Genomic DNA, 21,956 nt, shown 5'->3' with positions numbered 1-21,956 from the left:
ACACGAACCAACGTACTAACACAACACAGAGAGAAAAAAAAAAGGAAGAAAAAAAAAAAAAAATAAACTGCTGCTTAAAAAGGAAGAATTATTAATACATCCATATATGTATATATATGTATATATGTATATATGTATATGTATATATGTATATATATATATGTATATATGTATATATGTACATATGTATATATGTATATATGTATGTATATATGTATATATGTATATGTATATATGTATATATATATGTATACACATATGTGTATACATATGTGTATACATATACATATATATTTTTTTTTATTTCTTTTCTTCTTTTATGATCAGGATGACATAAACAGTGTTGTTGAAGATGAATTAAAGGAACTTCTACAAAATATTACGGATGATAAGAAATGGGATAATTTTTCCAAAGACTGCAATGACGACATTGGTTCTTCCTGGTCAAAGGACACCGAAGGAGAAAAAACTGCAAAGCAAAAAGCTTGTAAGCTTTTTGCTTCAGGTTTAAAACACATTTCTGATATTAAAAAGGATAACGGCCAAGACCCTGATGTACCACTTAGAAAAACTATGATGTGCGCAGCACTTAATCTTTATGCTGATCAATTAATAAGCAAAGCAACAAATCAATGTCCTTTAGATAATAAAAAATTGGAAGAAGCAATAAAATACGCTTTTGAAGAAGGTAATGCCACTATGAATGGAAAATCTAAATGCACAACTGGTAGTGGAAATTCTTGTTTTGAATGCAAGAGGCAAGACAGTAGCACTTTTGGCTCTTGCCAAATTGGCAAGGATAAAAATGACAAAGTAAAGCCCCAATTGGAGTCATTGCTCGAAAAAAACGACGAAACCAACCCCAACAACAAGGAAAAAACACTAAACAAAATAAATGAAATAGAATCTTTCTGTACTCAAGTCCAATGTGCTATCAAACAACACTACGCAAAGAAGAACAATAAAAAAACAGACCCAAATGGAACAGTGACTTGGGTAAGCGAACCCATATTAATAACAACATACATATATACATATATACATATATACACATATGTATATATATGTATATGTATATATGTATATATGTATATATATGTATGTATATATGTATATGTATATATATGTATATGTATATATATGTATATATGTATATATATGTATATGTATATATGTATGTATATATGTGTATACATATATACATATATTTTTTTTTCTTTCTTCCCTTCTTCTTTTATGATCAGAGCGACATAAACGAAGACGCCAAAGGCGTCTTAATGACACTCCTAGAACAAATGACGAAGGAACAGACTAAAGGGGACCTTGCCAAATATTGCAATGACGACAACAAATGGAGTAAATTTGGCCATAAAGGAAAACATACAAATAAAGCAGCTTGTTTGCTTTTTGCTGCAGGATTAAAGAACATTTATGTCCGCGGTAAGGGCCAGGTTAAGGGCCCATCGTTTGGACAAACGATGGGTTGTTTATTTCTTAAAGAGTATGCAAAACAATTGAAGGACTTGGCAAATAAGAAGAAAAGAGGAAATAGTTGGGTACATCCTCTTTGTGACATAGATGAGGGCATAAAACATGCTTTCAAACAAAGTAAAGACATTATGAGGAGTGTATTATCTCAATGCAACAATGGTACTGATGGTACTTCTTGTTTTGAATGCACAATTGACAAAGATTATAATAAATGCTCCATTGGCACTGACGAAGTAAAGTCTAAAGTTGAATCAATCTACCAAGACGAATCGAAGCAAAACCAAATGCAACAAACCTTAGAGAATACAGTCTGTCCCATCCTTCTTACGGATCTCCTTACCCCTTTTCTTCCTTTGGCTCCTGTCTCCATTGGCCTTTCTGCTATGGCTTATTACCTTTGGAAGGTAAGATTAAAAAAAAAAAAAGATAAAAAAAAGAAAAAAATTAATGGAAAAAAAAAAAAAAATTAATGAAAAAAAAAAATTTTTAATAGTTAAAGGGAAAAAAAAAAAATTTTTTGAATAGTTAAAAGGAAAAAAATAAAAATTTTTAATGGTTAAAAGAAAAGAAAAAAATTAATGAAAAAAAAAAAAAAAAAAAAATTAATGGGAAAAAATAAAAAATTTTAATGGACAAAATTAATTGTTAAAAGGAAAAAAATTTTTTTTTAATAGTTAAAAGGAAAAAAAAAAAAAAAATAAAATAAAATAAATGTGTAAAAAGAACATTTCACAATTTTGAGCAAAAATATCCTCTCATTTTTTTTTTTTTTTTTTTTTTTGTAGTATTTTGGTCCTCTTGGTAAAGGAGGAGCACGTTTCAGAAGATCTCCTGCTGAAATACGCGGTCCATCGGTACAGGAACAAGTCCTCGATCATGTGGAAGAAGCTGGTCCACATGAATATCGATTAGTGAAGGAACGAAAACCTCGTTCTGCTCCAACTAGAACGAAACGTTCTGGTCCCGTGAATCGCCGCACGATTATTGAAATTCATTTTGAAGTGTTGGACGAATGTCAAAAAGGGGACACACAATTGAACCAGAAGGATTTTCTGGAACTTTTGATTCAAGAGTTCATGGGATCCGAATTAATGGAATCAGAACAGGTTCCTAAGGAAGAAGTTCTTATGGAAAGTATTCCAATGGAACTTCTTCCTATTGAAGAGGTTCCAAGTTTAGGTTCCGGGTTTATGGTTTGAGGTTCAGTGTTCAGGGATCACGGTTTAGTGTTTAGGTTTTAGGATTCACGGTTCAGGGTTTATGTTTTAGGGTTCAGTGTTTAGGGTTCACGGTTTAGTGTTTAGGTTTTAGGATTCACGGTTCAGGGTTTATGTTTTAGGGTTCAGGATTTAGGGTTTTGGTTTTAAGAATTTAGGGTTAACGGTTTAGGTTTTATGGTTTAGGTTTCATGGTTTAGGGTTCATGGTTTAGGGTTCACATTTTAGGGTTCACAGTTTAGTGTTCACAGTTTAGTGTTCACAGTTTAGTGTTCACAGTTTAGGGTTCATAGTTCAGGGTTCACGGTTTAGGATTTATTGTTTAAGATTAAGGATATAAATTAAAACTTTCAATCTGTTAGAATGAATGCATTCTTTTGAGGAGTGTGAAATGGATGAAAACCTTCATTGATAATGTGTTATATTTATATGATTTCATTATATAGAACAGACAGACACACACATATATATATTTTAACATATAATGTCGTGATAAGGGAAAAATATATATTCTTGCAGTGTAAATTATTTTGGGAAGAAGAAATATTGTTTTCATTCCCTTTTTGTCTTTTTTTAATTATGTGATAAACAGACATAAGGTATTTGAATATTCATGTTACTTCTTAATTTTTTTTAACTTCTTTTATTATTTTTTTTTTGTCCTTTTTTTATTTTTCTTTTGTTTTTCTTCTGTATTGTTTGAATGTGCTCATATGTTCAATGTATAATGAATATGAGAGCTTATAGAGGTAAAAAATAAAAAAAAAGGAACAAAAAATTAAATTGAATTAATCCATTATATTTAAAAAAAAAAGAAAAAACTTGAAATTAAGCCCTCAAGTGTATGCTGCACATAATAAATCACTCGACGCGTCATCTCCTGCAGAAGGGTTCAACCCAAAGTACCGCGTGTCGCGTGTTCAGTACTCATAAGGACTAAAAAAAATGTACAAAAAAAAATTCGGGGCTTAAAAAATTTAAAAACTCGCCTAATCAAATGGACCCCCGTTAATCATTCCTCAGGGGATAAAAAAAAAAAAAAAAAAAAAAAAAAAAAGAAGCATTGGAAAAAAATTACAAACCGCTGTGGTGGAAACTCTACCCAGTTAAGAACACCAACCAGTTGGACCTCATCAAAGAGAGTGTGTAGTGAACGAGTACAACGGTCTACTTCAGCTGTGCAATGTACTTATGTTTCCTGAAGTAGGCCTGAGCTATCTGCAAATGTTTTATGTTTTCCTCCACTGTTGTCTTCTTCTTAATTTTAGTAATCAATGCGCTGGTAATGTTGCACAGATTTCTGTAGCTCCTTAGGTTGTTGTAGATTATTTCTCTTATGGTGTGTATGGCATCCTTTTTTAAAAAGACCATAGTGTTTCCGATCTGCGTGGGTAACGGTAAGAGCGATGCGATGGGGTGGAAAAAAAAATGATAAGATAGATGCAGCTGGGGGAATTTCCTTCGAACACTACTCCACCCTCTGCTGTAAATGGCAATGTTTGCCCTTCCCGCAAAAACGCCTCAATTCCATTTCAATATTCCCACATCGGCCCCTCACCTTGTATGAATCGTCGCTGAAGTTCCGCTCAAGCATCTTGGAAACCTTGCTCCTGTCGTCCAAGGTATTGTCATTCGAAATGGGGAGATCCAAGTATTGATAATAGCTAAGGAAAGAAGCAAAGGTGTATTTGTACTGAAAAAAATATTTTATATTTAAAGTTTCAATAATAGACAAGGAAAATAGCTGAGGAAAAACTTTCCTCTGATTGAAATTGTTCTTCTCTTTATTTTCATTCGGCTTAATGCATTTTATAAAATATATATTTGTGTTTTTCAAATAGGAGCTGATTTTTTTAAGATTCTCCAAATATTTAAATGTGATTAAGTTTTTCCTTCCCAAGGAATCCGTCGCTTCTACATCTTCGTACATGCTTCTGACTAGGTTGTTCCTGGACACCTACAAAAATGGGGATGGGGGAATAAACAGGCATTATCATCCAGTCTTAACATAACAGTGTACTGGTAACAAAATGGGCTCATTATTCAACACGCACATTCTTCTTTGCTCATCTATTTGTGGAGAAATCGGTTTCCTCCAATTTGCTGCGCTGAGAAAGGAGCTCACCTTCAGCATCCGCAGAACGTTGGGCGACAAAATATCTTTATTCTTCGAAATGAAGTTTGAGATGCTGTACGTAACATCACTAACGGTGTGCTTAATGACGAAGCTACCGTTCATATCCCTTTTACACGTGAGGTACTGCGGGTGCTTGGCGAACTTGTTCGTGTAAACTCCCACGATCGACTAATTGGACAAGGGGGGGGGGGGAAGCGGAGATAAAGTAAAAGGGATAAAAGTCGATTTTGCAGGGGAAAAAATGCAAATGTGCCTCCCCTTCACACATGCACATTCTCACACTTGCGCGATGCTCACCTCGTCCTTCTTTCCTGGGGCCAGACAAGCGTCCTCCAAAATGGATATCACGCTCGTCTTCCCTCGAAGCAAGTCAATGATGCTTTCGTTCGTCGTGTACTTCACAGACTCAGCGATGATCCCCTCACTCTTGTATAAGTTGGACTCTTTCTCATAAACCACATAGAGGTATATGTTGTGAATCTCCTCATTAGCTATATTGATGAGTAGCTGCTCCAGAGAATTTTTGAGAAAAATTTCAAACCCAAAAATGTCAAGTATTCCTATATACTTATCCAACTCTTTGTTATTATTTAAAAAGGCATTTATCTTCATCGTCATGTGCTCAAATATCTTATTGTATATGTCCTTCGAAATGGATCTGCAAATGGATAGGGACTCTTCAACAGATAGTGGGATTTCTATCCTCTGGTTCGCTATATTCTTTTCTGTAAATGTTAAGTTGTTGCTTAAGCTTACGTAGTCGATGCCCAACAAGTCACTCGTCTCCTGAACAACTTTTAAATTGCCTTCACTCAGCTCGCTGCAATTTGTTTTGCCACCCTTCTCAATTTCGTTAAATTCAATATTTCCCAGTAGCAGTATTCCTGCGCAACATGGAAACAGGGGAATTCCCCAAAAAAATAAAATAAAAAAAAGTTAATACGAGAAAGAAAAAAGGTGGTTACATGTGGAGATCTACAATTTGCACACATGAATATGTCCATCAAACTAAAGCAGTTCCAACACCACACAGTTGGACAGTTGCACAGTTGAACAGTTGCACAGTTGGACAGTTGCACAGTTGAACAGTTGCACAGTTGGACAGTTGCACAGTTGAACAGTTGCACAGTTGAACAGTTGCACAGTTGGACAGTTGCACAGTTGAACAGTTGCACAGTTGCACAGTTGCACAGTTGAACAGTTGCACAGTTGAACAGTTGCACAGTTGAACAGTTGCACAGTTGTACCTGATAGAGTCAGGAACAGATCATCCTTCAAAGTAGACATATTCATTTTGTCCATGGAAGCCATTAAATTCTCAAAATCTTTGGCATCATCAATTTCTGTGGAGGTAAATTGTGGTAGGCGATAAATGGAGTAGCAAACATCAGGACAAATTATACTAAGCTGCGCTGTTGATCAACACTATTCTCTGACCATATATATTTCGTTCATGTTTTTACTCTCTTTTGCAACCCTCTTTTTTTTTTTTTTTTCTCCCTTTTTGCACCCACCCGGTATGGTGATGGACTTGTTAGAAATGTACTTGTACTCGGATTCCGATTTAATGTTGTACTTTTTCTTCATCTCATTACTCATCCCTTGGAGGATTTCGTAAAAAATGTGGTAGCATCTTTCCTCTTGCTCCTTAACAAGTTGAGAAGGTGGAAAAATAGAATCATGTTAACAAGTGTACAAAGGGAATAACTAAATGGATGCCAAGGAAATCGCACAGCTCCCGAAATCCCCTTCACCATACCATCCTACTTGCTCATTCCTTTGCAGCTTCGCACCCTCCCCTCAAAAAAAAGAAAAAACTTACCTGTGACACAACTCTTATCTTTTCCAAGAGAAATATTTCAATGCAAGAGGAGACAATGTTTTGGTTTTCGTCTAACTGAATTTTAATGTACTTTCCGTACCTGCTGGAATTGTTGTTCTTTATAGTTTTGGCGTTTCCGAAGGCCTACATGTGAGCAGTAAATGCAAAGGAGGGGAAAAGAAAAAGTAAGCGCTTCGCTCAACATATGCATTTTCGTAAGGGCTCAAGGAGGAAGCTGCATCAGCGACCACAGTTATCACATCGGTATGACTTCCTAGTGAGACTACAGAATTGTCCACACTTTCGTCAAAATGGAGTCATCGGGAAGGAGAGAAAAAACATGAAACGCTGATGATGAAACCGGTTTGTAACACTGCTTCGGTCAACTATTGGGTACGGGAGCACACAGATAGACAAATATATGTACATACGCGGGAGCTCCCACGCACAGCCGAGTCAGCACCTCTAGTATAAAGTTGGAGTCCCACAACGTTTTCGAAATATTGTTGTCACGCTTGACCCCGGATAGGTAAAACTTAATAATAAGCTTGGATGCCTCGGTTTTACCAGACCCACTTTCTCCGCTTATAATAATGGACTGAGAATTCCTAGTATTTATAAAATCAAGCATTGCATCCTTCGCATATGTGTAGACATGCGGAGGGAGTTCGTCCGAATTTCTAGTTTTGTAATCATCTATATTAACATCAATAATTTGGTATGGATTTATCGAAATTAACATTGGCTCGGCTATGGTGTAGATAAAATTCTGTTCATATCTCATGGCCAGGGTGTTTAAAACCTCGGCAGAATTCTGATGCACCATGTCATTTAGCCTGTGACTATTTACATTCACCATATTATTACAATTAAACAAGTGCTCCTTCTTTACTACATACTCGCTGTTCGTCTCTGGGCTGATTTCCTTCACTCTGTAATTGTCTCCATCAACACTAAGAACTAAGCATTTAAAGAAAACAACATCCGGGTAACGGTCCGCATTTGGACTTTTGTATGTCCACACATAAAACTTTTCGATTTCATTTTCAATTTTATTCACGAATTCGCTATTAATCCTGAAGTAGTTACTTAGTTCGCTAGCTTTATTCATCGTTGTAAGTTTAAACTGTCTACTTCTAACTGTGTAGTTTCCCCCTTTTCGTATTTATTTTTCGTACCTCTTTTTTTTTTTTTTTTTACTTCATCATATAAAGTGTGTGCAAGTAGGTACATGCAAGTCGCGCATGCTACTGTTTTTTGTTCTATCTAAAATTTAAGATAAATAATGTGGACCAGATGGAAGAATTGCATCTTCTTTTGGTCCTTTAAAAAAAAAAAAAGTTTCATGAAATTCGCAAACAACCGAGTGTGCATCCTCCCATGCTTTTACAGATTCTCCGTTCTGTTCCCTCTTTCTTACTTGTACTTAAATTCGTGAAACCTGCTCTACATACAACACATATATGTATGTGATGCGTCGGTAATGTGTCAATATTTTTTTCTTTCAAAAATTACACAATAATGTGAAAAAAAAAAAACACCACTACATATATTTTGCAGAAAAGAAGAAAGAACAGGTGCCATTAATAACAGGCACAATTTGTGTTGTAAAAAAAAAAAAAACCTCAATTTTCTCCTTTATCTTTTAGTGTGCACATTTTTTTTTTTTTTTTTTTTTTTTTTATGAATAACTTGTTCAGAAAAGAAAGAAAAAAAAAAAAAAAAAAAAACAGCTGTCACAAAGTGAAATGATCTGTTCTGTTTATGTGTTTATTTAATTATTAGGGAACACAAATTGGGGGAGTAAGAATTGCTCCAACTTCGTACATATTTATTGATACTGGAATGATGAACAACGGGAAAAAAAACTACGTTATATAGACCAAACAAAAATGCCAAACTGTTACACTAATTTGTGCGAACCAGCGAAGTTTTTTTTTTTTTTTTCTCCCTTCTTTTTTTCCTTGGAGAAAACAATTTTGGCTACCTGTTCAGGCTAACCATTCGAAAATGTTCCCCATATTTTTAAGTTAAAATCGTGGCTACGGAATGTGCTAAAGAAAGGCCAACTAGTTACTTTAATTCCTTTTACGCGTTAATAAAAAAAAAAAAAAAAAAAAATTTAAATTTAAAATAAAATGGCAAGGTTGTGAAATTATGCAGCGATGAAGTGAAGGAAATGCTCATGCGACCAAACCACGAAGTGATGACGCGATGGAGTGATACGCCCGGGCGAGCCAAGACGGGAACGAATTCCCGCGCCCACACAAACGTAGGCACCACACGTAGCACACATGTTCAGCCGCACATTTTCGAATTCTGTTATGCCTGACTCTTCGTGTAATTCAACTTCATCAGTTTACCGGATTCACTCGTTCACTTCGCATTCGTTAAGTAATCCCTTGTAGGTGTCAACCATGACGTGTTGAACAATTGTGTACATTTTCTCCTTGGAGTCCTCATCTTCGTTTCTCTTTCTTTCTATTTTTACGCGAACTCTCTTGGGTGGGTTCCTGATGCCCTTGGACCATATGAACTTGTTCAATTTAACGTCCAAACGTACGTCCTGCAGTAATTGAGGGGGGAGGGGGGGAGGATATGGAAAGTCATTAGTACAAGAATACACATATAACGTATATGTATACATATTCGTGTACAACCGTAACTGAAGGTACGTATAAACCCGCCTTGGCACATTTGCGGGCAAAGTTTCACACATGTTTCCAGCGAAGTAAAACCATAGGGGAAAATTGACAGGCGCCCTATCAAGGCGGCGACGTATGTATACCTTTGTATGCATGAGCTTTCCTGCGATGTTCCTTATCTCCTTGATGGCTCTTGGGGCCTTTCTTTTGTAGCACACATCGTGCGTCAACTTGCTCAGATTTATGGTGATGACCTTTGTCACTGGTTTAAGGGTTTTCTTCTGCTTCTTAACAGCTGCGCGGAGAAGGGAGAAGAAAATAGGGCATCGATATTACGTTATATTATACTGTACTTTATGCGGGGTTAATTCTGTTACTCTTGTCGCATGCAACATTCATTTCGAGTAACTGTGCTTCCATCCCCCAGGCTTCGCTCAGTTATGCTTTGCTTCCTGGCGCTTTTGTTTCAATGCTAGGAAGCCCCTCTTAAATTTTTTAAGCTCATCGTTTGGGAGGAGGAGCACATATTTCTTCTCTGCGTTTCTGCTTTTCTTTCCCCTCCCCTCATTTTAGCATTTCCGCAGAGGCCTCCTCCCATTTCAACGAAACGCGAAATAGTATAAGTGTTGGCGCGTACAATGCGCCTTCCTCTTTCCAGTACCTTTCACCATTTTTATCGTCCGCGGGAAGTTGCAAAACAGGGGATGGTTAATTTTATCAAATGAAAATATCCACACGACGGTTGAAATGTGACTTCTCTTAAGCGAAATTTTTTAAAAATTCCCTTCGCTCTTATGCTAAAAAAATGTTGCTCCTTAAAGCGGTATGAACTACTACAAAATATAGCATTCCGATTTATTTCTTTTGTTCTAACTTAAATTTTTTTTTTTTTTTTTTTTAAGTTGCTATTTTTAAGTTGCAATTTTTTCAAATTACTGTTCTCTCAAATTGCTACTTTCTTTTTCTCCACGAGTAAAAAATTATGTTTATATAATATTAGGTACATATATGCAGCATATGCGCTCACTCTTTGTTAAGCTCCGTATGCGTGCATACGCGGATTTCCCCCCTCGTGGTCCTCGCGGGATGGTATACGATTCAATGCACAGGATAGATATAACTTCCGGGGGGGTTCCAATATTTCATCATATATATATGTCGAGTTTTTTTTTTTTTTTTTTTTTTTTCGCACTATTGGGGCTTTCAATTATATTCTTATATATAAGCGTACAGCTCACGCGCTTGTCATGCGCACAAGGCGTTGCCCCGAAGAGGATGCTGCATGGTTAACAGAAAAAGAGGGGGAAAATGCAGTATTTCCTTCTTCCCCCGAAACATATATATAAGTGGGGATAATCCTTTTTGGTGTTGTTTCTGTTTTTCTCATTCTATATACTTTTCTACATTTTTCCAGAAATTGTTTGTGATCTCTTAAAAGTGAAAATTTACTTTTTTCAAAAGTGAACGAAAAACGCCTCCGCTTTTTTCTTCCCCCCCCCTTTTGTAAAATGTGAGGGGGCGCAAGGAGGGGTTTCCTTGCCCGGGGCAAAAATTTGTCAACGGGATATCCCTACCCCCCATTGCCATTTTTTCTTTTTTTTCCCACCAAAAACATATCATTGTTGCTTCATTCTGGAATTCATGTGAAGTGCTCTGCATTCACATTTCTAAGGAGCCACATTCAAATTAAGTTGGCGAATATTATATAATTTTTATCCTCACGAAATGGAAAAACAATTTCGCCCGTTAAGAATTGCACAAAATAAGTAAACTGGTCCATCATTTTAGCCCATTTTTAAAGGCCAAAATTTCTACGTGTACATCCTTTTAAATGTAGAAAAGGGTACAGTTTGCGCTGTTTGAGAAAAAAATGTGAACATGTAGGGGGGAAGCCAAATGTTTGCACTATTGCGGAGGAGCGTATCTGCGTAGTTTAGAGTATATTTCCCGTAGGGCATATCACAGAAGGGAGACTACCCCAGGGGGTGTATGTCTTCATAGTTGATTCCTTTCCAAGATGGGGAAAAAAAAAAGGACGATGGCGCACATGGTTTATTTTATCATACCCAATCCGGTTGGGAGGGAAATAATCCGCGGAAACGTGAAATTCATAGTGAACGTGGGGTTAACATGAACTTGCTGGGGATGACACCCCGAAGGTATACATGTGCATAACAAATGCAACTGGGTGTACATAAAAAAAAAGAGAAAAAAGAATTATTCCCCCTTCGACTGCTTCTTCAGTCTTCCCCCTTTTCCTTCCAACTAGCTGCAAAGGGAGCATCTTCCCCCTCCCCCCCGCCCGCTAGAGATACTTACCAAAAAAATTAAAAACCGAAATGCATTTCCCAATAAAGTTGTACGAACAAATGTCAATGAAATCCTGCCCAGGGGGAGGATACTTTTTATAATCATAGCGATAAATTAGGGAAGAATTCTTAACCCACAAATTGTTTGATAATCCTCTATGCAAAATCTTGGAGTCATAAATTATGACGTCTTGTGGACTAACATCAGGAACGAAGGATGACCCTGTTTCATAATATATCTGTAAAAATCTCCTAAAATTGTGAATTTTTTCTTTCCATTTTTTCATCTTTATGGACGTAAATAAATGTGTTCCGAGAAAAAATTCAAAATTGCCTGACTCCTCGTTTATCTTATTTAGCGGCAAAATAACACTTAGCCCACTTAACCCATTGTCGACATGGTGAGACTGTATTTCGCTGAGAGGTTCGTTGTTCACCAACTGCAATTCAGATAAAAATATTTTATCATTCCTCTCAGTCGATATATTTACACTTTTAAAATCGTCCATTTTCAAAATTGCATTTTTTTCCATCAAATCGTACACATTTTGGTACCCCCCAATTGGTAAGTAAGCATAAATAATGTTCATCCAGTAATGCTGCAAATTTGTGAAGAGATCGCTAACTTTGCTATTGCGCAGTATGCAGTACTGCCTTCCACGTGTGGGTCGTATGCAGAAAATGTTATTATCCTTATCCATCAGAAGGGGCGATACGTTCATTTCTTTCTTGTCGAGGAATAAATCTTTTCTTATTTTCTCCATGTCTACTTTTCTCAGAAAGTTTTTCAAAACGACTACTCCGTACCTTGCCAGGCTTTCCTGTATTTCTTTCACCGTCTCAATGTTCAGCACGTATTTGGCAGGTTCCACGATGGACTCTCCTTGCACAACAGTGTCTGGCACGTTTACCGCTCCTTCTGCGTCATCTGGGCCTAGCCCCAAGTAGCTCCTCAGCTCCAAGCCGAGATCCTTCCCCACATTTTCACTGCAGTGCCTGTACGATCGCTTTCTCCTCACAAAGTCGAAAAAGTTGTTTCTCTTGTAATTCACTAGCAGGTAAATGTAAGCGTAGACATATAGTTCATCGATGAGGGTGTCCACAAATTCGCTAACCGATTTAACCTTAACCCTGTTACGCTCCAAAATGAATTCCTTCAAGTGCCTCCAGTTAAGGTTCCGTAAAAAGGATTGCACTACAGGAGAAGAATGCACCTCTTCCCCTTCCAGATACGTTACTGCACATTGGGCCTCCATTAACTTTATCACATCCTCCAATATTGCGTCCAGGCGTTTGCTTGATTCTACTTTTCTTTTATTCCCATTTTCTATCAACTTTCTTAAATCGTCTTTTTTCCCTTCAAACAGATTATTCAAATATTGCAAGTGGTAGTCCACAGGGTAGTAATTATTAGCTGCCCCCGAAATAGCCCCAAGGGGCAAGTTGAAATTCGCGCATACTTTTTCAATTCGGTTCGCATATTTCTTTTTATCGATAAATTCAAAGTTCTTCTCGGTCAGGTGGAAATAGATTTTCTGCTCCTTATCTTTGTACTTTTCCTTTTTCCGTTTAATGTACTCATTGCAAATTCCTGCGAGGGGGAAGTGTAGCAAAATGGGCAGTCGTACCAATGGATAACCATGAGAGCGATGTCTCAGCCGATTGCATGCATCTCGGGGACGCTAAAACGGCTGAGCGGCTGAGCGCACCCCTTCGACACATGGGCTAAACCCGCACGGGACACTTTCGCACGAGAGACAGCCACTCTTCCTTTCCTTACCCACGTTTAGCGACACAAAGGACAGGGCGTAAAGCAGGTACTTGAACTCAAACTTGGAGCGCAACGGATCCCGGCGTTTAATCATTCTAGTAAACAAATCGACTAATCAGGTCGCACCTATTTTACAAACAAACATATATGCATGCACATGCTTACGTATCCATATGTATTTTTTTAATCATACCCTTTTGACACTCCAAGCTGGATATTTTATTTTATTTTTTTTTTTTTTTCCCACAAAAACATGCGACAAAATGGGGTAATATGCCTTTTTGTTCTTTCCCCGAACGATGCATCTATATGCTTTTTGATTTCCTTCCGTGAGGGGTTGGGTCGTGTTCCAGTTCCAGATATTTAATTTGTAGGGGGGGAGGGAAGAAAAAATGGTTGCTCGAAATGCATGTGTTGAGGCTATGGGGAATTTTCCTCAGGAGCCCCTTTCCAAATGAGGAACATTAGAAGGTCGCCACAAAAGAAGTGTATCTTAAAAAGGCACCACGTAGATAACACTTTGAAGGCACCGCCGAATGGGCCTCTGAAGGAGCCACTGGGCGCACAACCATGGGGCCCGCCTCGGAGAGAAACACGTCTCTAACAGGCGCGATTTTATTGGTCGTGGTGTCGGCGGCTTCTCCCTGTGGGGGCACTATATACACAGAATTCGACACTGCTCTGGCACAATTTCGACGCGAAAAGAGGAATACACAACATGGGAAAGGGGCGATGATCAAGTGGAAAAATCGGAAAAAAAAGAATAGTTCAAATAAAGTAGGCCTAACCAAAAAGGCTTAACCGAGTAAGCCAAAACAAAGTGGCACAGCAGAACGACGCACCAAAGCGGATGGTACAATTCCCCCCGCACGCGAAATACCTGTGACGTTTCTCACGGCATGCCCTCTCACAAAATCCTCAGAGCGAACAGGCAGTAAAAAAACAGCGCAGAAACGGTACATAGTGCTTTTCTTCCGAGCCTGCACAGGGCCCAGGCATATCGGATGCACAAAGGAGTTTCCCCCCCCCCTACTTGGTTTATCTCATCCGATAGGAGAATGCCCATACAACTCTCTCCCCAAGAGCAAGTCGCCTTTTTCACGCAAATAATCTCAAGTGCACTACACGTGTGTATAAATGATTAATTCAGAGAGTACAGTGCTAAAAAAACAAGTTAACCTTTATCGCTCGTAGGAACATTTCTTACATGTAGGGAAAGCCCCTACTACTTTCTTCTACCATATCTTCCGCGCAATTTCCCTCTATATGATGCCCAAAAGGCCAGCACGAAGTTTTGTACGTAGGATATACAGAAGAGCATGTTTATGTAAATCCCTTAAGTTACCATCTTAGGGGTGTAATCTTTCTGGTTCATGTTTGGATTTATATATATATATTTTTACGTTTACTTTTTTACCTTTTATTATTTTATTTTATTTTTTCCCTAATATTTGTAACCCTGCTAGTTAACGCTGAGTTGCAAAAAGGGGGGTCATCTTTTTTTTTTTTTTATAGTGAAGATACTTAAATGCATTTTACATCGACCCACAGATGCATAACCGTTTCCGTCGTGTGACGACTCACTTTTCGAGGCACATTGAGCAACAGGATTATGTTGCTTCGTAACAGTGGACGAAAAGGGAACCCAGTTGTATTTACCCAAGAAGGGAACTCCTTGATGTTCACACATGCCCAGAGGTTTCTCCGATAACTAGTGAGGATCCTCCAACATATTATATAAGGGCCTTCACCGAAAGGCTCCTCCACGCATTAGACGTACTCCGCCAAAGCGGGTCCGCAGCGTGGATAGTTTAACTAAAGTAGTTCAAGAACACCCCCCCCTCCCAGGGGAAAAGGCTCCTCGCGAGGAGGAATAGGCAACATGGGCCGGGTTTGCAAAGCGGACAGCCTCCCATTGACCTACTCCGAACTTACGTACATCTGCTTCTTCTACCTCTTCCTGCTGATAAGTTTCCTAGTATGGTGTGTACGCAAAAATAGATTTAGAAACCAAATAAATGAAAGGCATAAATGGAAGAATACCGAATCCCACGGAAAAAATGAAAATGTCGAATTTTTTAACTACATTTTTGAGCAGGGCGAAGAAGACGACTCAGATGACATTGTAGTTCGACAAGAAGGGTACCAAAATAGTTTTGTCGGCTTTGCACTGAAAAATGCATCCATCTTCCTGTACGTATGTACCCATATCATTATCGTCTTCTTAATTGCAAATGAGTATTGCATACACGAGGGGGCTGAAATCTTCTGGAATGATCGTGCCTTTATTTTCTTCATTTTTCTCCTCCTCTGTTTTTCCATTACGTATGGAATTTTGACAGTGAGAAAGCATCTGCAGAGCTTTTTTTTGAAACCCTCTCTTCTAAAGGAAAGTGATTATGTCTTGATATACACCAGGAGCGATGACTACGCCAACAGGGGTAAGAGTTCCCTTAGGCGAAGTTTCTTCCATGCCCTTAGTTGGGCTAAGAGATGGTATCACATGTTGGGAAAACGTTTCCGACATTATGCAAATGTGTATATGAGCTACCAGGCGATGATAAAGCGTACACTTTTTTTAGAATTTTTGAAATGGAGCTTCATTCACGGGGACGCAGAATTTGGAAGTACGCGCTCAGGCAACAGTCAGGAGGAGAGATGTCACCCTCTTGGGGGTGGACAAAAGGATAGCCACCATATAAAATATGAAGACATTTTGGAAGATACTCGTTTGTTAAGCGGATACACGAGGAAGGGATATTCTTTGGGTCACCACGAAAAGGGGGCCAACAAAATAGCAGGAAAGGCGACGGGAAAAACGGGAGGAAAAGCGGAATCGCGGGTAGGGAACAAGGCAGAAGCCTCTTCCCCACCCCTGACAGTACACAAGATAAAGGTGCAGATAAACGAAAAAAATATGCGCTACTTCTTCTTCAGAAGCATGAAGTACGTATACAACGAGGAGAAGGACGCATTCCACAACATTGCGCACACCATTGAGGAAAAGGTGCAAAGCCTCGACTTCAACTACTTATTAAAAAAAGGAGGACTGAACAATAGCGAAATTATTAACAACCTAAATGACTACGGTTACAATAATATACACCTTGAATTCTGCTCCTTTTTTAAAAGCATAAAAAGAGAGCTATTAGATGGTATCTACATGTTCCAGCTATTCATAACGTACAAAAATTTTTTCTGGAAGGAGATGATAACTTCGCTCATTTGGCTAGTCATCTCCTTCATAAGCGTTGTCAACAAAATTATGAAAAATCAAAAAAATAAAAGAGAAATTTATGACAATATCCAGTCCACCAACAACACCGTCGTGACTGTCTATAGAAATTCAATCGTTCAACATGTTCCCTCCAGTAACTTAACCATAGGAGATGTGATAATTATCAATTCAAAGATGACTATGCCGTGTGATTGTCTTCTACTGACGGGTCAAGTTTTAGTAGATGAAAGTTTGTTAACTGGGGAATCCAGACCAATGAAAAAAACGTGCATATCGAATTTGAGTTCCTTCAACTCCTTTAACAATAGGACATATTCATCTTCTAGTGATTCTTTTTCCTTTGGAGGAACCTCCAAGGAGAAGAAACAACAATGGAAGAATACCTCACCACATGCAGCCAATCCGATGAGTGGAAATTTCACCGGCAATACTAATCATGAGAAATTTACCAAGGGGAAGTACCAGAACGCGAAGCGAAATTTCCATCAAAATAATATTCTATACTCCGGCACGGACATCATTTCCACGATGAATTCCACAGAAAGCATCTACGCTGTGGTGATCAGTGTGAGCATATATACCTACAAGGGAAAGTACATGCAGAATGTTCTCTTCCCAAATCCACTCCTTTTCAAATACGACTCACAACTACCCATCGTCTTTCTCTTCACAATTCTCTTTTCGCTAATATGCATGTACTTCCAAATACGTTCCTTGGGATTTAACATGACCTCAATATTTTACACCATCGGGACAATGTCACAGATATTACCTGTCTGGACCCCGGTTGTTCTGAACATGGGGTTAAATATATCAACCAACAGATTGAAGGAGGAAAAAAACATTCGGTGCATTGCTCCATCAAGAATTCCCATTTGTGGAAAAATTAGAATATTTTTTTTTGACAAAACGGGCACACTGACAGGCCACAAAATTGAATTTTCAGGCGTTCATTTTAGCAATAACGTTTTGAATGAACAGAGGGTACATCTGTCTGCACTGGATAACCATAGCAGGAGCGTATCCGACGATACGTACGATGTGAAGTATGAAAGTTATTACCCATCCAGTAAAGTGAACATGAGTTCGGTTAGGAAGAATGGATCGCCTAGAATGGAGTCTGCCCATCCGGTGGAAAGCAGCCTCCCCCATGGAGCGACTTCCTCCTCGGGAGGTAGCTCACGTAGAGATAAAAATTTTGTAGCGCCGGAAAGCCAAAAGGGGGAAGACCATTTAGTAACTCTGGATCATATGGACGGGTCAGGTCGCACAAACGAGGAAGGCCCCTTAGCAGAGATGGATCATAGGGACGAAGCAGACCGCGCAGGTGGGGAGTCTGTGCGCTCCCTTTACTCAAGCGTCGAGGAGGAAGATTTCCCCGCGGTGGCCGATTTAGTCCAAGCCGCGAGCAGCGCGAATAGAAACGAAGGAGATTTGGCTCTAGGCGAAAGCGGCCTGGTTATAGGGGGTAGCGGCCTAGTTGTAGGGGGTAGCAGCCTAGTTGTAGGGGGCAGCAGCCTGGTTGTAGGCCAAATGGGAGTAAATACTGATGACATGAACCGCGTGAGGGAAACCCCCGACGGAGACGAAGCCAGCCAACTCTCCAGCGGAGACGTATTCCAAAGCTACGACGAAACGGATGAAAATAAAAACCTCGAAAATCAGGAGAAGGATATTTCCCCTGGGGGGGAAGAGGAACATGAAAGGAACCCCGATGATGGAGAACACATTGAAGGAGGTAACCTTTCAACTTTGCCAAATGACGAGATGAAAATTTTCGACGAAGAACCATTTTTACGTGAAGAGGTGGAACAACACCCCCCCGAGGGAAATAGCATTTCCATCGATATGGACACAGATGAATCCCCAAAGAGAGCCAAGAAGGAGAAGGAAAATACCCCCATTGTGGGACGTGAAAATGCCAGTCAAAAGTCAGCCGAAGAAGAAGCAGAGCAGACGGAAGGAGAAGAAGCACCGATGAGAAGCTGCCACTTCAATGAATCCAATTCTTCCATGAATTCTGTGACATCACTCCTTTACAATAGCAAACTGATGTGGGCAAATAAAGCCACCCTGAAAAATACCCCTCCAAGTTATCACTTACTAGTGTATGCCCTGGCAGGATGCGCCTGTGTGTACAGCGATACCAACACGGACAATGTATATGGACACGAAATAGATAAAAGATTATTCGAAGCCACGGAAATGAAAATAAGTAATTACATTAATAAACACAACATGAACGTGAAAAAAGTGTCGCTAAAAATTAATTACACATATAAATATTTCGACATTTTGAAGACATTTGAATTTGATTACTTCACAAAAATATCGACCACGCTAGCATATGGGTACTTTGATTTCGGGGAGAAAATTTTTGTAGTTTTTTCAAAAGGCTCTTTTGATAAAATTTACAAAAAATGCATTAAAAATGAAGAAATACAATTTTTTAAAAAGAAAGAACAAGAATATAGTAAAAATGGTTTCTACGTAATTGGATTAGCTTTTAGAATCATATGTGGCATGTCTTTTCAGGAAATATTACAGCTACCAAGGGAGGAGTTAGAAAAGGATATGAGCTTCTTATCGCTCATCATGTTTAGCAATTACATCAAGAAGGATGCCGAGTTGGTTGTTCAAACGTTGAAGAGCTCTTCCATCAGACCAGTCATTCTTACTGGCGATAATGCGTACAATTGCCTCTACGTAGGTAATAAAATTGGTCTCTTCAATAGCATTAACTTTTACGAATCCTTCCTCTCCATCAATATGAACTCGAACACAAACACCAGCTCCAACTCGGCGGAGAAAATACTAAACGAACGAGAAAACCTCTTCCTTTCCACCGAGACGAAATTTTTGTCTTTTGAAAATTTTATCAAATCGAACGCACAAGTAGGAAAGGGCGACGAAGAAAGTGTCCTTGGGACAGCGGCCAACAACTTTGCCCAGTCCTCTCATCAGCAGGCGGAATACCACGCTGATTTCTACGTCCCACAGCGAGAGGGTACTGATGGGTTCGGGCAAAGGAGAAGGGACGGGGCTCTTCCTATAGGACGAACACATACAAAAGGGGAAGAAGTGGGAAAAGTACAAAATAATAACCTCTTCATGGGGGCATCTTCCAAAATCTACCGCGATATGGATGAGGACTACACGGGGGGCGAAAGGACGACACTGATCCAACGAGGACAAACGTCTGCAAAGGGGGGCTTGGAAAATGGACATGCTCCCCCCCACCAAGGAAGCAGCGCTAAAAGCCGAAACAGTTACAACAGTGTGGACGAATACAAGGCAGACCGAGGGAGCGAGGACAGGGGGGAAGAGGAACCCTTCCTCGAAGCAGTTAGCCAAATGAATCCACCGCAAAGCAAAAACTCCTACTACATTTACGAACAAAACGAACAACGAAGCGAAAATGTTATTATCTACGGATACGTGCAAGAAGCCTCGAGCGACCTTATATTCGTGAACATACAAAATGATAAAAGAGTTAATTCAGAAGAAGTGCTCTTTGGGAATATGTACAAAGAAATTATTTTAACAGGGGAAGCATACACTTACATAAAGCACACTATATTTCACATCTCCAATGAAGAGGAAGATATAACTTCCTATAGTAACTTTGAGAAGTCGGAAGGATATAAAAACTTTCTTCTACGTGTACGAATTTTCTCCAGGTTAACTCCAAATAACAAGATGGATATCATCAAGGATTTCATAAAATACGACTACATCTCTGGTATGTGTGGCGATGGAAGTAATGATTGTGGAGCTCTAAAAATTTCTCATGCAGGGTTAGCCTTATCAGATGCGGACACCTCAGTTGTATCTCCATTTAGTAGCAAAAATGAAAATATAAAAAGCGTCATTGATGTTTTGAGAGAAGGTCGAGCTTGTCTAGTCACATCTATTAACTGCTACAAGTATATGTTACTCTACGGGTTCATGATATCAGTTGTAAAGATTGTTCTTTTTATGAATGCTCATGCAGTTATGTCTGAATATGGCTACCTGTTCTTCGATAATGTCATCCTTCTATTGCTAGCTAAATCCATGACACTTTCCAGGCCAGCTAGGAAATTAAAAACGCAAACTCCCACCTCAAGTATCATTGGTGCGCAGACTATCATTTCTTTACTCTCCAATTTGGTTGTTAACTTTTTTTTTCTTTATATAATTATGGTGCACTTTTTTTATGTGTATGAATTACCATCGTCTTATGATATGAACAGCTCTGCTCCCAAGTCTTCTTGGTGGCTCATGAGCGACAACTACGAGAGCTTCTTGGCCTGCGTGTGGTTCTGTTTCCAAATTGTCAATAGCGCCTTCATTTTTACCTTCGGCGGGAAGTACCGCAAGTCCATCTTCTCCAACTATACCTTCATGGGGTGAGTAGTACGCGTACGAGCGGTGCGCCAAACGATGCGCCAAATGATGCGCCAAATGATGCGCCAAATGATGCGCCAAATGATGCATGTATAGCACTTCCCTTTTGATCAGTGCCCTCATAACCGCCTTCTCCCCCCCCTCACAGGTACTACTGCCTTATCAACAGCTTCCTGTTCTACCTGACAGTCGGAGGGCCAAACCGACTCACGTGCCTCTTCCGAATGAACTGCAACGACGAAGTTTCCAGAAAAACGAAATTCAAAATTCTAGACTTATTCTCCTACTCAGCTAGCGGACTAAGTTTCTACGGCCCAAACGGAAACAACATTCTCACCACAGGCCACAAAATCAAATTCCTTTTTCTAAATTTTCTTAATATTGCCGTTAACATTTGCATATCCAAGTACGTTTTGTGCGAGCCTCTGTACAACATGGTAAGGCGGTTCTTCAACTTCCAAAATAGGAAGGTCCCCGTTTAGCCTTCTCTGGTGTCTGGCCATCACCCACATGACACACATCACCCGCATGACCATCTTCTTTTCCAACGCACGGGCAAACTACTCTGTGCTGACCGACGTTTCGCAGCTCCTCCCTTTTCTGTGTTCGCATCGTGTGCTTTTACACTATGATTATGTTGCGCTTCCCCTTCTCTTTACCGTGTTTATCCTGTTTACTTTTTATTTTTATTTTTATTTTTTTTATTTGAAACCTTATCATCCAATTGGCGGGCAAGTCCTCCCATCTCATCCTCGTGACGATGCCCCCACGTTTTGGGCCTCAACAGTTTCGCCACGACTCTTCGCCCTTCATCCATTAATTATAATTCAGTAAATTGGAACGAAGCAGGGCAACTCATATTCACAGGAATTGATGAACTATGTTGTAGAAAAAAACAAATTGCACGTGGTCCAAATGGGGAGAAAATATGCTCCAC

General features: G+C 39.2%; 5 protein-coding genes across 5 annotated transcripts in view; 2 read left to right on the top strand and 3 right to left on the bottom strand.

Annotated features, from left to right (window-relative positions):
- Positions 1–2,690, top strand: part of PKNH_1030000 (SICAvar, type I) — a gene marked incomplete at both ends in the record, with an annotated part of 13,433 nt that extends 10,743 nt beyond the window's left edge. The window contains 3 exons of the mRNA XM_002259745.2: positions 353–996; positions 1,245–1,895; positions 2,277–2,690. Coding sequence (XP_002259781.2) covers positions 353–996; positions 1,245–1,895; positions 2,277–2,690 — 1,709 coding nt within the window. The remainder of the gene's footprint in view (positions 1–352; positions 997–1,244; positions 1,896–2,276) is intronic.
- A 1,185-nt stretch (positions 2,691–3,875) lies between these two features.
- On the bottom strand, positions 3,876–7,778 carry PKNH_1029900 (myosin B, putative; the record flags this gene model as incomplete). The annotated part of the gene is made up of 8 exons (XM_002259744.1): positions 3,876–4,091; positions 4,267–4,665; positions 4,834–5,013; positions 5,143–5,729; positions 6,093–6,188; positions 6,360–6,492; positions 6,668–6,811; positions 7,131–7,778. The coding sequence occupies 8 exons, from the start codon at positions 7,776–7,778 to the stop codon at positions 3,876–3,878; spliced, it is 2,403 nt and encodes an 800-aa protein (XP_002259780.1).
- Positions 7,779–9,035: 1,257 nt separating this feature from the next.
- Positions 9,036–9,983, bottom strand: PKNH_1029800 (60S ribosomal protein L31, putative; the record flags this gene model as incomplete). Its single annotated transcript, XM_002259743.1, has 3 exons — positions 9,036–9,233; positions 9,456–9,607; positions 9,974–9,983. The coding sequence occupies 3 exons, from the start codon at positions 9,981–9,983 to the stop codon at positions 9,036–9,038; spliced, it is 360 nt and encodes a 119-aa protein (XP_002259779.1).
- Positions 9,984–11,617: 1,634 nt separating this feature from the next.
- On the bottom strand, positions 11,618–13,486 carry PKNH_1029700 (conserved Plasmodium protein, unknown function; the record flags this gene model as incomplete). Its single annotated transcript, XM_002259742.1, has 2 exons — positions 11,618–13,212; positions 13,402–13,486. 2 exons carry the CDS (start codon positions 13,484–13,486, stop codon positions 11,618–11,620), a joined length of 1,680 nt encoding a protein of 559 aa, XP_002259778.1.
- A 1,788-nt stretch (positions 13,487–15,274) lies between these two features.
- On the top strand, positions 15,275–21,501 carry PKNH_1029600 (cation transporting P-ATPase, putative; the record flags this gene model as incomplete). The annotated part of the gene is made up of 2 exons (XM_002259741.1): positions 15,275–21,021; positions 21,168–21,501. The coding sequence occupies 2 exons, from the start codon at positions 15,275–15,277 to the stop codon at positions 21,499–21,501; spliced, it is 6,081 nt and encodes a 2,026-aa protein (XP_002259777.1).
- Between the last annotated feature and the right edge of the window lie 455 nt (positions 21,502–21,956).

This window comes from Plasmodium knowlesi (genome assembly GCF_000006355.2).
Source record: "Plasmodium knowlesi strain H genome assembly, chromosome: 10".
NCBI lineage: Eukaryota > Apicomplexa > Aconoidasida > Haemosporida > Plasmodiidae > Plasmodium > Plasmodium knowlesi.
This window is presented reverse-complemented; position numbering and strand designations above follow the sequence as displayed.